Source organism: Pyrgilauda ruficollis, unplaced genomic scaffold, assembly GCF_017590135.1.
Source record: "Pyrgilauda ruficollis isolate IOZ18807 unplaced genomic scaffold, ASM1759013v1 scaffold23, whole genome shotgun sequence".
Classification (NCBI taxonomy): Eukaryota; Metazoa; Chordata; class Aves; order Passeriformes; family Passeridae; genus Pyrgilauda; species Pyrgilauda ruficollis.
Genome location: NW_024522539.1, coordinates 17,035,306 through 17,050,244, shown reverse-complemented (window position 1 = coordinate 17,050,244; position 14,939 = coordinate 17,035,306). Strand labels below are relative to the sequence as shown.

The following is a 14,939-nucleotide window of genomic DNA, read 5'->3' as shown; positions in this document are numbered from 1 at the left end:
CCAAAACCCAATGGAAAACCGTCAGCAGTTGTGCTTGGGTTATTTTTTTACTATTTATCTGTAATGATACACTGAATTACCAGGGTTTGTGTGCCACAGGGTGACTTTTCCAGCCATGTCCTGAGCAAAGAGTTGAATAATGGGACAGTTCTGTGAAATGGTACAACAGAACTCAATTTCCAGTTATCCTAAAATGTTGGTTGGGAGTTCTTTTGGAGCTTGAAGCTTAGGTGAAAGCTGAGGTTTGTGAGTGGGTGAACAGCTAAAGTGTCTCTGTGCCAGTATTGTCTCTGTGCAATCTGTTCCAGAGCAGCACTGGCACAGACTTGTGTCACACAATTGCTGCCTTGCTATTCCTGGGCTAAGGAACCTCAGTGTTGGGGAGAACAGGAGAAAATCAGAGGAAAATACTGGGTCTGAGTAAGACTTTACATTTACTGGGGCAGTAAGACTTGGATCTCAGAGCCAGGAATGCTGGTTCTACCTCTTGGAGCTGTGGGATGAAGTTCTCCTCTTTCACTGTGGAGCAGTTTCTTGTTGGTGTCTCAGCTGGATCCAGGCAGAATTCTCAGGGAGTCACTAATCCAGACTGATGTTCTCTCAGCAAAGGAGAGGTGCAGGTTGCAAATAGCACATGGCCATTCCCTCCTGTGCCAGGAGCTCTGTTCCCAACAGCCTGGGACCAGCCTGTGCTCAACAGATCTCACAGCAGCTGAGGAACACAGATGATGGCAGGAATTATCCCATTAAAATATAAGGGGAGGCAATGGAAAAAATACCCTGGAAACCTCCCCTGTGAATTTCTCAGGAAAGCTGCCCCTCGGTGCAGACTGGGTAAAACTGGGTTCAAATCTCACCTGTGTGTTCCATTAAAAACACAGATTTTTTTTGAGCAGTATGGTTTGAGGGAGTGGTAAAGCTTTCCTTGTAGCAGAACTGGGTTTTCTCTTCTAGAAAAGTCTTGGCAGATGGAGTACTTGTTATAACATGGGCTCTTTTTGAATGCATTTATGTGTGGAGCTTATTATTTTAGTAAAGCTTTCCCCCATTCAGCACTGAGGCTTGTCTGTCTCTGCAGAAGAGGCTTTGCCAACTGAAACCCACTCCCCAACTGGGAAATCTAAATTCTGAACAGCTTTAAGGCCCCCACATCCACCTTGCTCAGTCACAACTAAGTAAACAAGTACAGGAGCACAGCATGTACCCACTAATACTGCCTGTACCATAAATCAGCATCCAGTTGTCTCAGGGACCTCAACACCACATTTTTTTGGGTTGAACACATGTTGCTGGATAGACAGATCATTACTCTTGGCTGGAAAAAGGTCTTGCCACCCAGGCATTGATGTTTGAATGACTTTTGTTTCCTGTGCAGAAGCCAAGATGTAAAGTACCTTGTGAGTTCTGCTTTACCCTGTTCATCACAGACCTTTCCCTAAAAAGGGGAAGAAAAGTCCTAAAGCAGATGGTTTCTGCTTCCCTCAAAATTAAGCTCATGATTCTTTTCAGTTAAGGGGGGGAAAAGAGGGGATTAGAATTATGGCTGATGCCAGAAACAGGTTTTGGAACATAAGGTGTGATTTCCAAAATCCCTAAATGCCTCAGTGCAGTCCTGCTGAACAGTCCCTTGCTTAATTCCAGCTGAAAGGGCAGTCCAGCCTCATTACCATTAGCACAAAAATGCTCTCCAGAATGATCCCAGGAATTTACTGCATGCAAATGCCACCATCACCATGCCCAGGGGAGGAAAGGGGACAGGACAGGAATTGCAGCTCTATTTATTATCCAACTGGAATTACATATTTAAAAATGCTCCCCTAGACATGAAGCTCCCAGAAAGTAAGAAGGTGCTACTGCTTCATTTTATAGAAGAATTCATTCACTGTTGTATAAGCTTTTCATAAAATATGTATTTAAAATGAATCCCTTCACAGTACCTCCAAGAGCAGTACGTGCTCCCTGTGTGACACTTATCCTATCAAAGCATCATAGGACAAAAATCTGCCTTGAATTAAAGTTTTGGGGCTGAAGTGAAGAATTTGCAGCCCCTGCCCACCCCTGCTCTCCAATCCTCACCTCTTCTTCCCAGTCACTCTGTTAGGCTGCAGGAACTTTCAGTGTAAGAAGTTAAATGTGAATAAAAATCTCTGCACTGTACCTGACTGACACTGTTTCTTGTCTGGTTTGTTTCAATTTGCCAGTGCTCTACAAAAGAATTCTGTTTAACTCTTGGCAGGAGGGAATCCTTACAGAAGTGCTGCCCTGGGGCTGAACTGACACAAAACCCAGCAGGAAGGACACCTGAGAGGAAAAAAAAGCCACATTTAAGATAAGCAGTCTGTTTGGGCTATCAGAACCCAGGGGAAAGTGAGGGGTTCTACTCTTTCCAGGGAGCAGGAGAGCACTTGAGCTCCTGGCTGGGCTCTAAAGATGCATTAATGTCCTTTGGATAAGAGCAACAAACCACAAAGCACAGCTGAAGGCTGGGATGTACCCAGAGCCCTGCTCATGCTGCCTCCAAGATGTTTCCATGAGTAACCTTCCTCTCCTGGGCTGGTAATTATGGAGGGATACAGTCCAACAGTGCAGAACTAAAAGCAGGAAATACATTGCCAAACAGCTGGGGAGCTTCACCAGCAAACACAGAGTCCTGAAGCTTCAGTTTACTGGTTCTTTATGCAAATTCAGCTGTTCACCAGTTCAGCCACTGGAAGGGTTTGATTCTCCTCACCATCCAGGATCCTAAATCACTACTGCTGGCTTTGCTAAAGGTCCTTCTGGAGGACTCACACCCAACCTGTGGAGAGCTGGACTCTCCAGTTCTGTAGAGAGTTGTGACTGCACTAAGAGTAGCTACACAGAAACCTCTGGTCACTGCAGTGACTCCTTGGAACCAGGCAGAGCCCACAAGCTAAAATCACTGATAGAGAACAGCTCCATCCAGACTGACAGTGGGGAGAAGCCACCATGGGGCAGGGTGGGGCAGGTCTCTTTCCCCAATCCCAGGCAGCCCTGGAGAGGCTCCTGCACTGCCTGTGCTGCCCAGAGCTGCCCTACTTTGCTGCCTCCTGGCTCTGGTGCTTCTCCTTCCTCTGCTCCTCGTCCCCTGTGGGAGCTGAGTTCTCCTCCGGGCTCGTTTCTGAGTCCTGCTCCTGTTCTGGTTCCAGAGGCAGGGAGGGAGGCTTTTTTGGCAGAGCTGGTGTTGCAGCACCTGGGGAGAGAACACAGTTAAAGTCACTCTATGGCTATGTGTGTGTTGTCTGCTCTTTATGTCCTTCCCAGCAGCAGAGGTGCAAAACAATCACAGCTTTTAATTACCCTCAGATTCCTTCTGCCTAACATTGGTTTATTGACACTGAGTTATCCAGACCTGACAGTGCCTGAAGTACTGCTGGAAGGAAGCTCAGGTACAGTCTCTCAGCTGTCAGAATTCGTACAAATGTAGGAGTTAACTCATGCTCTAGAAGGGAAAACATTTTCTAGAATCACAAATTTCAGAATGGTTTGGGTTGAGAAGGGCCTTACAGCCCATCTCATTCCATCCTCTGCCACGGGACACCTTCCACTGTGCCAGGGTGCTCCAAGCCTCATCCAAGCTGGCCTTGGGCACTGCCAGGGATCCAGGGGCAGCCACAGCTGCTCTGGGCACCCTGTGCCAGGACCTCACCACCTCACAGGGAAATGCCACTTCCAGTTCCACTGAAGCTGGTTAATGCTCAAGCTGGAGCCCCAACCAAAGTGTTGTTTTCACTTCACAGCTTTAGCAAATATGGGGAGAGTTTCCAGGCAGCTAAAGTAGCTACTTACAGAATTAAATCACAACAGGACACAAGCTGTTTCTACACTTACATTTAAGGTGCCAACTGATGTTATGAACCAGCTCCCTTCTCTGATCTGGGTAATTAAGTCCTTCAGGTACACTTTAAACCCTGGTGTGTTTTATTTTTCAGATTTTCTGGCTAAGTCTTCCCTGCATGGAAAGTTTATTCCATGTGTGAGAAATGGAACGGGTCCTTAGGGATGCCAAAGAAAGAGGCCTGGATTACACAACCACTCTCCTGGTTCAGTCCACAGGCAACAAAACTGAGAGTGACAGAAAATCATCACAACGAGCAACATCTCCAGTGCATTCCTCCCTGGAAGCTGAGGGGTGAGAGGAGGTCAGCCTTGGAATGGCTCAGGAGTTGCTCCTACCCAGCCCCAGCACATACAGTGATGGGCCGAGCCTGCAAAGGCTCACACCACCTCCTGAGAACCCTCAGTCCCACTAAATCCAGCAACACCTGCAAGGATGGGCAGCTTTGGAGCAATCCAGCTGCAGGATCACTGTCAGAAAAATGATGGAAGTACTTTGGAAAATTGTTCATCTTTTCCCTTCTCTGCAGCAGCCTCTGTGCAAGGCAGCTCCTGGGCTCTTGCAAAGAAAGGCAAGAGGTCTGATTGCTGAAACTGCTTCCTTTCCAGAGCAAGACACAACCTCATGCTATCTCATGGAATCTTCCCTGTTGAGGCTCAGACAGGAAGGGAAACTTTCCCAGCATCCCACATCCCTGCAAAAGCAGGAGAGTGACACTACACAGAGCATCTTCCTGAGCTTAGAAATCTGGGAAAGTTATCACCAAATATTGCCCTCACTGCTGTGTGAGCGAGTCAATCCCTTCCCAAACAGGTGCTGTAACTCTTCCAAAGGGAAGAGAGATTTATTTTCTTCTCTCCCACATCTATACTTGAAAGAACAGCAGAGGAGACGTACCTGGGGGGAGCTGCATGGTTTTCCCATATCCTGCAGCAGAGGACATGGCTTGACCCAGGGCCTGGTTGGAGCCCAAAGGCTGCTGAGAGCTGGATTTCCCTGACACAGCAGCTTTCTGCTTGGATTTGGACTCTTTAGAAGGCTTGGTCCAGACCAGGCTCTCCCCGACCTGCAGGGCAGCCCCCATCTTCTGGGCCATCTCCACCATCTTCTCGAGAAGCAAAAAGAGAAGAGCACCGTAAGCAGGGACACTTCAGATAACAATAAAGTCAACAACACCATAAAAAAAAAAACTACAAGAAAAGATCTGTGGAGAGCTGGCTACAGTTTGGTGTAGCCAAACTTGGGGGAAACATCTCCACTAATTCAGTCCCTTCATTAAGAGGGAATCTTGTCTTGCTGTGTATTGATTGAAGAACTGGGCTTCAAAGAGCAGAAAGGAAGTGAGCACCTCTCAGCAGGCGCTCGCTCTGCTTGGAAAATCTCATCAGCAGAATTTCTTCCTAATAACTGGACTCAAAGTGAAACCTCCTCCTCATTTGCTGCCTGCCCTCGGGTGGCTCCTGAGCCCAGGCACAAACCTCAGGGTCGAAGTCGGGCGTGCTGCTCTCCCTGGCCATGGTGACCTTCCTCTCCATCTCCTGGTACTGGCTCAGGGCCCCCTGCTTGTCGCCCTGGTTGTAGAGCAGGACAGCATAGTTCAGGTTGATGAGGGGGTTGCACCTGCAGCAGACACATGGGATGCATCACATTTCCTGAGGGAGCACTTATCCTGGCTGCAGTAATGCTAAGGTGTGCCCAAGCAAAGCTGGACACACCTCATTGCCTGGCACCAACAGAGAGGCTACAGCCAAAGTCCTTTGGGAGCACGGCTGAACCCTCTCTGATGACAGACCCAGTGCTGGGCTCTGCAAAGGCCCTGGGTGGGGGTGACAACAGAAACACCCCCCACTGCCTCCCTCCCTTCAGCAGCCAGTTCTGTGCACCTGGGGGCAATCCTGGGACTCTCTGGTCCCCAGCCTCACAGTGATGGGGTTTTTGTCACACTGAGACACATGATCTTTCTCTGATTTACCTCAGACTCTCCCAGCACTCCCAGTCTGCAGGAGAGCAGCTCATCATGGGACAGGCAGTGCAACAGAGCCCTGCTCTTGGGTTCTATTTTATAACCTGACACAACACAGAATGTGCTGTTTACAATTCATTTCCTCACCTCCTCTCTCTTCTACCCCAGCAAAACCACACACAACAGCAAGTACTGCTACAGGTGAACACAGGCACCTGCACGCTCCTGCCTCCCTTCCTGAATGAAGATTTCACAAGGCAGAACTGCTCATACACTCTCATTTCCCAAACCATCCATCTCCTTCACTGGGATACATTAACCCTTTCCAGGAGAGCCAGCTCTGCCTGCTCACAGCTCCCTGTGTGCACCCCACAGGAGCATCCCTGCAGCCAGGCCAGGCAGGGATGCTCTGATGCTCCGTGGGTTGACAAGAAATGTGAGTGAGGGACTGGTGCCCTCTCCTGGAGCATGGCTGGGATAACTGGAACCATCCATGGCCAAGGCAGAGGGAACATCCTCTGGAGCAATGCAGAAGGGAAGGATCCTGTTTGCACTGGACAACAAATGAAGTGTAACCTGCAGGCCCTGACTCTCCAGTCCTGGTGACTCTCCATCCCAGTGCAAGGAAGGCAACTCTTAGAAGAAAGCCCACTGCATTTATAACCATGGCTTCTCCTTTAACTAGGAAACTGGAATGCTGAGCTCACCACAGCAGAAGCCCTCCTCCCAGTCTTTACCAAAACACTGAGGAGATCAGACAGTCCTGGGAACAGCCAGTTTTAAAATTAATTGAACCTGATGCAGCTATTTCACTGCCTTCAAGAGCTGAGAAGCAATATGACAGTCAGAGAAAAATCAATAGCTGAATACCCACAGAAAGGACAGTCACAAGCCAGAACCAGGAGTGGAACACATTTTTCTAAAGAGTTTTCCAAGTTATTTCCATTCCAACCCCAGCATGGCACCCAGGCCACTACAAAAACATTCCTGGTGATGGAAACCAACCACCTTCATCCCAAACAGCTCAGAACACACCAGCAAAGGAAACTTATGGGGACACAGATTCAGCCTCACAGTCTGGATGTTCCCCCCAGCAGGCCCTGGCAGTGGGAATTCATTCTTGCTTTGATGAGGGTTTATTTTCCTGGTCAGACCATAGAGCTGGAGCATTGCCCAAGTGCCAAATACTTGGGCAAAGTTGTAGAGCTGATTTACTGCTCCTTCTCTTTGAGCAAAGCAGACAACATCCTGACTAAGTAGTCTGAGCTGCCTTTAAGGTCCTGTCCTGCCTTGCTAGGCATGGAAAGCTGATTAGGAATAGATTCATGGAATGGTTTGGGTGGGAAAAGACCTTAAAGCCCATCCATTGCCACCCCCTGCCATGGGCAGGGACACCTTCCACTAGCCAAGGGTGCTCCAAGCCCCATCCAACCTGGCCTTGGACACTTCCAGGGATGGGACAGCCACAGCAGCTCTGGGCACCCTGTGCCAGAGCCTGCCCACCCTCACAGAGAATTTATCCCCAGAATTTATAGAATTTATCCTGGTGTCCCATCCACCACCACGCTGTGTGGCCCCTGCAGATAAAAGTGCTTTTGGCACTGCTCTGTCACCTGCAGACAGACTCTGGGCTCAGGAGTGCTGGTAGGTCTAAGTGTGCAAATATTCACAGTAAACTGGGGACAGAAACAAAACTATTAATAAATATGAGGTAATTTTGATTTTGTGCCTGAAATGATGACATACTCTGAGGTTCAGCTTAACATTTCTGAAACCAAGTGCTCTGATTTTAAGACTTCGACTGCAAACACAGATGTTCTTAATGAAGGAGCTGCCCTTTTACTTGCTTTATACAAACTTCTTGCACATTCTCCCAGCTAAAATCTTCCCTGTGCCCAATTTAGAACAGGCTTTACCCCAGACATCTCACTGCTCTGCACTGTGCTCAAACTTTCAGTTAAAAAACATGTTTTCTTCTATTCAATCTGCTCCACTGTGTATAAACATTCACCAAAAGAGGACTGGCATCCAAAGTCATCACCACTGACTCACTAACCAAACAGCAAAACAAAAAACAGCTCTGGGTTGCTCTGAAATAAAATCCTCTCTCATTTTTCAGAGCTGACTTGAATTTAAAAAAAAAAAAAAAAGTTTTAACACTGTCACTTGCACAGCTACGAGAATAAAAGTATTTCCCTACTACAAACCATTGAGGGTCGAGGTACAGTGAGAGGCAAAGGGAATGAGGTGCAGTGAGGCAAAGCAAGCCCAAACAAGAGACAGCTCTGACAAAGACTTACTTGTCCAAGGCCACAGCTTGCTCATAGGAACATTTGGCGTTCTCGATGTCTTCAAGGTTGGTCAGAGCAACTGCACCAAAGCACACAGGAGGAGATGTTTCACAAGCAGCTGATTTTTAGGACAATTCTGAATGTCATAAAATAGGTGTCAGCAGGATTCTGGACTGCTGCCAGGATTAATCCTACTGAATGGAATGGCCTGGGTTGGAAGTGTCCTTAAAGCCCATCTAGTCTCAACCCTGCTATGGACAGGGACACCTTCCCCTATCTCAGATTGTTTCAAGTCCTGCCCAGCCTGGCCTTGGACACTTCCAGGGATTCAGGGGCAGCCACAGCTCCTCTGGGCAACCTGTGCCAGGGAAGGATTTCTTCCCAATATCCCATCTAACCCTACAATGTGAGTTCTGACATGTTTATCTCATTTCATCCCAAAAATATCCAGTGCTGGAAACCCACATCCACTCCTTAGGCAACCCAAACCCAGTCTCACATGTGTCAAGTCTTTTCCAATGTTTAATGTGGATCTGACTGCAGTTTTCCCTTCTATTTCCCTAGAGAGAAAGCCTTTATGGCATGTTTCTCTACTTCACCCCACACCTGCTGTCTGTGCTGTGGTGTTCCCAAGAGGGATGGACAGGGAGCATGCCATACCTGCCAGGAGCATGTAGAGCTCTGCCATCTTGGGCTGGAAGTTGATGGCAGCACTGAGGAAGTGGAAGGCTGAGGCATACTGCTGCATTGTGAGGTGCACCAAGCCCAGGTTGTACAGGATCTTCCAGTCAAAGGGAGCCAGGTAGTTTGCCCTCTTTAGGCAGCTGACAGCCTTGGGAAAAAAGGGATAAATGTGCTAGAACAGCCTCCACATGACAGGAAACTTGTGCTTGCATGAAACTGAATGCAGATGGCAGAATAAATGGAAACTGGATACTTACTGCCACGTATTTCTTCTTCCCAAAGAAGCACATGCCAATGTTGTTCCAGAGTGGAGGGCTCTCAGGAACACTGCTGGCCACCACCTTGTACTTGGAGAGGGCAACATCGAAATCGCCGTGGGCCTGCATCATGCTGCCAGCAGCCAGGGTGGCCTGGGGACAAGACAACAGTGACCCATCACAGCCCCATCTGCTCAGACACAGCAAGAACACGAGAGGACAAAATGATTAAACTAAAACCATCCCAGGAACAACCATTTCACTTCTAAGGACTGCCAAGACCAACAGTGGGAGCAGATGGGGATTCTGGAATCTCCCACCACAGAGCAGAACACAGGGTGAGGAACAAACCTGAGTCTGCTTCTCCCTGCACTGTTTTAATTATAACTGTCTCAGAAATGAGTTTGCCCAGAGAAGCTGTGGCTGCCCCATTCCTGAAGTGTCCAGGCTGTGCTGATGGGGCTTGGAGCACCCTGGGACAGTGGGAAGGTGTCCATGGCAGGGGGTGGAACAGGATGGGCTTTAAGGTTCCTTTCAAATCAAACCATTCTGTGAGCCTATAATTCCACAAGTACTGCAACACAACATTGCAAATGTTTAGGGTATCTTTTGGGCTGACAGAAGTATTTCTTAGAGTCTGAGCCTCTGAAAAGATCTGTGCACTAACAGATTATTTTACCAAGCACAAGAAGTAGTTTTGGTGCAAGTTAAATGGGGAGTAAAATGTACTCAAGCAAGACATGCAGCATAGCTCTCCTAGTTCATGCTGACTGGCTGATACTGCAAATTAATGGCAATATGCATGGGAAAAAAAAAAGGAAGTGAGTACATCACACTATATTTAAACCACACTAGTTAAGTCCTTTTTAAGATTTCACAGTGACAAGTAAAATTCGTAAGTGTAAAGGTGTTTTCACAACAATTCATGTTTGTCAACCACACATTTCAATGCTCTGCATCGCTAACAGGGAAAAAAAGGAGAGAAATTAAGTAACAGCCCTAAAAAGGGAAGCAGTTCCACAACGAGGAATGGAACCCAGACACCAAGCTCAGCCTTCCAGGCCAGAGCCAAGGAAATGCACACAGCAGCTGGAAGCACAGGCTATCAGCAGATGGAAGAATAATAAAATGCAGTATCACTTGGACCACAAGGGACCTGGCACAGCTCTTCTGGGATTTTTAAAATCCAGAAGACCTTCCTTCCAAAGTAAATTCCATCTGGCTTTGGTGTAACTTCAGATTAAAAACCAGAGGGATCAATTTAACATCCCACATTCTGCCTCCTTCCCTTTCCCTACCTCCACACACACCCAACTCCCCACCCAGGGAAACATCCCAGAAATATATTTCACAAAAGGCTCAGTGGGCAGGATCCTTTCCAGCCTCTCCAGGCCCCAGATGCAGATGGCAGAGCTCTGACACTGAGATTAGCTTTAGGAGGTGTCCCCTCATGGTTCAGCTGGGTCACTTCCACTCCTCACCCTACCTTGTAGTTGCCTGGATCGTAGGTAAGCACATTTCCAAGGTGTTCAAAAGCCTTCTGGTACTCCCCAGTCTGGGAAAAGAAGTACATAAGCATCAGAAATTCAGCAATAAGGGGAGTTAAGAAGGAAAATACAGGCTTTGTGGGCACCAGAATTTCTGGTTCAGTCAGAAAAGTGTGAACACTGTAAAACTCACCTTTCTGACTGAACCAGAAATTACATTTACACACACATGTTCCTGTTTCATAATTCACAGAACAGATTCTTAAGAATTTGACTTGGCTGGAGTCACTGCTCTGACCCAACCACAAATGAGCTCTGGGTTCACAGGTCTCTGCTAACTTTCTCTAACCTAGAAAGCAGGCTACAAACTGCTACTCTGCACATCCCCAAGTCCCTCACCACAAATTCCTCACTCCCCAGGGCTCTCCTGTTCAGGGCACTTCCCTCCCCTTGTCTTCTCATGCACTGAAGGTGTTAGTGGGCATCACTGTGGCCATATATGAAATCCTACAGACTGCACCCAGATAAGCTCTAAGGTCCCTTCCAAGCCATCCTGTGATTTTGTGGTTTCAATTGAGTTCACCTAAAGCTCGTCTCATTTCCCCTCAGAGCAGCTCAGGGGCCTCCTCTCCGTTTCAAGCACTACTGCCTATTCTTCTTTGCTTGCTCACTCTTTGGGAAGCCAGCTTCTGGAATAATCCAGCCCTTCCCATCCATTTCACAGACACAAGGATAAGCACACCTTTGTTATTTAAATTGATTCTGATTCTCCTTTATGGTGCATTAACACTCACAATTTCATGGCTGCTTTTTCAGGATAACTTGCAAGACTCCTGCTGCAGAAGCAAGGTAATGACTAGTCATGTTTTGTTATACTTGGAGGATTTATAACAGAGTTAGGGCTGTTGCCAAACAGAATTCCTGCTCTGGCTCTGGTCCAGGGAATCAGCTTGCTTTTAGCAGCAAAGACAAGATACAGAAAAGCAAGTTCTGTCCTGTTAAATGCAGTCGGTAGAGAAATGTGTGCAAGCAATGGGAAGGTGGATAGAAATTAACTCTATAAAAAATCCAACACGGTTATATTGACAATAATTAAGTTTTTGTAACAGTAACAGCATTTAGTACCTGCAGGTACAGTAGGCCCAGAGCTGTGAGGAGGTCTGTGTTTTCTGGAGAAAACCTGGAACACAAAAGCCAAAGGGCTGGGTTTGCTTTTCAGCCCTTCTAGAACAGGGTGAAAATAGAACATGGAATTCTGATGCTACATTACTGGTGTATCAATCCAGGAAATTAAATAGGTATTATTAAAAACAAATATTAGAACTGCCATCATGGGCACTTCCTTTGAATAGCATCACACCTCATCTACACAAATATCTTCTGGTATTGGTGGGAAGGCACAAGGCTCTGTGAAATACATCTGGACACATAATAAGATAATGTGGTTTTGTTAAGCTTCAAAGTGAGTCTGAATCAGTGACCTGGAAATACAAAATGAGATTTTCCATTGTCTCTCATAAACCACCCTGTAAATCCATCCATCCTAAGCCTCTTGGGCCATGTAGGACAAGCAATCCTCAGCATTCCTGATGGATCCTACACACTCCTCATCAGAATTTTAATTCACCTTATAAAAAGTTTACAAATAAATAGGATGGAAACCACAACGAAAAAGGACAAAGCAGAGAGAGACACAATTTGTGGTCTCACTCACCTCAACAGAAGACAGTTTTTAAGTCCCTGCTACCAAGACTTAAAAAAAATCTGATCTGCACACTCACACTGGCACCTCTAAACTTCAACCACAACAAAACCACCTGTGCCTGGTGGAATATAAACAAGGAATAACAGACTATCCTGGAGCTGGAAACAGCAAGAAAAATGTCATAGGCAGATGAGAACAAAAAAACCCCAGGAATAAACAGGAATGAAGAAGAAAGGAGGGCAGGGGAGCACCAGGATAAGAATATAAACCTGGTAAGATGCTTAGCAAGGATTATTTACGTAATAAACATTCTAGATTAGCCCAAATGCCTGCCCAACCCCACCCACCCTGAGGCAGCAGCAAAGGCAGACATGTAACCAAACACTGCAACAATACCCCTGTGGCTCCCAACACACTCCTGATTTTCTTTCTAGTGCTGGCCTCCATGGCAAAGCCACATTTGAAAGCATTAGCAAGGCTTGGAAATGCCCTAAAACAAGGATAGGTGGGCACTGAGGAGCAGTGCTGGGATGGGAGAATCTCCCTATGCACCAGCACATTTCCTCAGCCACAAACTGCTCTGAGGGAAAGCTGCAAGTGACACCCAGGCAGGGATTTTGGATGGACAGTCAGGGTTACATTGTTTTGGGAGATAAACCTTTGGGATGGATGAAGTCAGTTTTGGATCACTTTGCTCCCAGGCATCTCTGTCCATTTGTTATTCCATTTTTTTCTGGCAGCTCTTCCAACAGCTCCCTTCTTCCCTGCCACACTGTCAGCAGGATCTGAGACAGCTGAAGTGCTTGGAAGTGCCAGCTTTGCTCAGAGCCCCTGTAATTACCATTAGCTTTTTAATCATGGCCTCAATTCAGATCTGGGACACCAATCAATTTTCTCCTGGCATAGGATGGGAATGGGCAGATGGAAAAAAGGGATATTTCTTACTCTACAGCTTTCTTATATACTTCAATGGCTTTATCCACCTCCCCCTCCAAGAGGTGAATTTTGCCCAGCATCATGTAGGTCAGGTCGTGTCTGTTGAGCTCCAGGGCATTGTTGAGCTGGTCCCGTGCCTAAAAACACAACCAGAGAGAATAAAAAAATAGTAAATTATTACAGAGCCCTCAGCACAGCAATAGTCCATGAGCAATCCCCAACAGCCAGGGAAGGAGGACAGCCAACAATCATCCTCTGCACCTGGAGAACACAAACCCCAGCCCAGCTAATCCTTGGAACAAGCTCTGCACCAGCAGCCACATGCTTTTAGGGGCAGTAAAAGGCAACACCTTCCAGCCAAGCAAGAGGCAATGGCCTCCCAAGGAGGGGATGAGCACGGGCCTGCTCCTGGATTTGAGTTTGTTTGGCTTGAGGGATGCCCTGGATTTGTTGGGTAACTGATACTTTGCAGCTTATTCTTCCTTAAAATGCTTATTCCAGCAGTCAGGAAGTGAAAATCTCAGTGGAGGTGTGAGCAGGTCCCAGTTTGGAAGGTGTTGGTACAGACAACAAATCCCAAGTGTGAACCCACTCTCCAGAGGCTGTTTTTTCACAGGGATGTCTTGAACAGGGAGCACAGCTGGGGTTTACTGCAAGGGCCACAGCACCCCACCAGCAAGAGCAGCAGGGAGGAGCTGGGCCACACTGGGAACAAAAAGGGTCTAAATGTTGGTTTTTCCCTTAGTGTAGCTGGATCAGAGACAGCTCATGGTTAAGTGAGGAACTGGGAATGGCACACTTAGACCTGGGAATAAAACTGCATTTCAAACTCCAAAACTCCTTTACTAACTCCAGGTGTAATTCAAAAGACACAGGAACAAAACCTTCCCACAGAGGAAAAAAGGACCTGCTGCACCTCCAGGAAACAACCCCATAACTCTTTCCCTCTGAGTCCTGCCAGATCCGAGGAGCTGAGGTTTCCTTCAGGAACTCTCTGCATGAGGTGCAGCAGTTTGAGCTGGGGAAATGGTTTGGGGTTTTACCATCACCCTTCTCTTGCTTCAAGAGGATGGACCTGGATTGCTGCTCCTACAAAGCCAGCAGTGTTCCTGGGTCTGCCTTTAAAGGGCTCAGACACAGAAGCAGCTCTTATTGGAGCATAGCCCATTTTCTGTCTAGTTTGAGGTTTCTCAAACATTCCCTTTAAAACCAGAAATGTTCTCTGAAAAATCTTAGATTTCAGAAAAAGCCTCTGGCCGTGCCACAGGCTGATCTCCCATTACACAACCTCAATGACTTGCAGCTGACTCAAAGTAATTCAACACACAAATGGAAACAGAGACAGCTCACAAACCTTTGCTCCCAGAAACAAAACACTGAAGCAAAAAACTTTCTTGATACCTCTTGCTGCAAATGATCCATTTCAAGCTATCAAAGACAGTGAAATTTCTGGGATGCTTCCTTGCTTCCCACTGACATTACCTTGTTGAAGTGTTTCAGGTACATGTAGCACACACCCAGGTTGTGGCTGATCTCCTGCATGAAAAAAAGCACAAGGCATTAAATAAAATCTGACAACACTGACCCAGAGAAGGAGAGCCCTGACTGCCCACACCCTTCTTGCTTTTTAGAGCAAGTAAATCTATAAATTCCAGTTACTTCAGGCACCTACAGAGCTTAAGTGGGGTTGTACACAAAACTTTACAGTCCACTGAGACAAAAACCACAGAAATTGCAAATCTCTTTTGAGACATCAGACA

General features: G+C 47.0%; 1 protein-coding gene across 4 annotated transcripts in view; it reads right to left on the bottom strand.

Annotated features, from left to right (window-relative positions):
- Positions 1-1,761: 1,761 nt before the first annotated feature.
- The window catches only part of BBS4 (Bardet-Biedl syndrome 4), a 34,637-nt gene continuing 21,459 nt past the window's right edge, over positions 1,762-14,939 (bottom strand). For all 4 annotated transcript variants that reach the window (XM_041468883.1, XM_041468884.1, XM_041468887.1 and 1 more), the window contains 10 exons: positions 14,662-14,715; positions 13,189-13,316; positions 11,664-11,718; positions 10,538-10,606; positions 9,052-9,204; positions 8,771-8,942; positions 8,120-8,189; positions 5,335-5,476; positions 4,754-4,961; positions 1,762-3,211 (listed from right to left, as the gene is read on the bottom strand). In XM_041468883.1, coding sequence (XP_041324817.1) covers positions 3,054-3,211; positions 4,754-4,961; positions 5,335-5,476; positions 8,120-8,189; positions 8,771-8,942; positions 9,052-9,204; positions 10,538-10,606; positions 11,664-11,718; positions 13,189-13,316; positions 14,662-14,715 — 1,209 coding nt within the window. In that variant the 3' untranslated portion in view covers positions 1,762-3,053. The remainder of the gene's footprint in view (positions 3,212-4,753; positions 4,962-5,334; positions 5,477-8,119; positions 8,190-8,770; positions 8,943-9,051; positions 9,205-10,537; positions 10,607-11,663; positions 11,719-13,188; positions 13,317-14,661; positions 14,716-14,939) is intronic.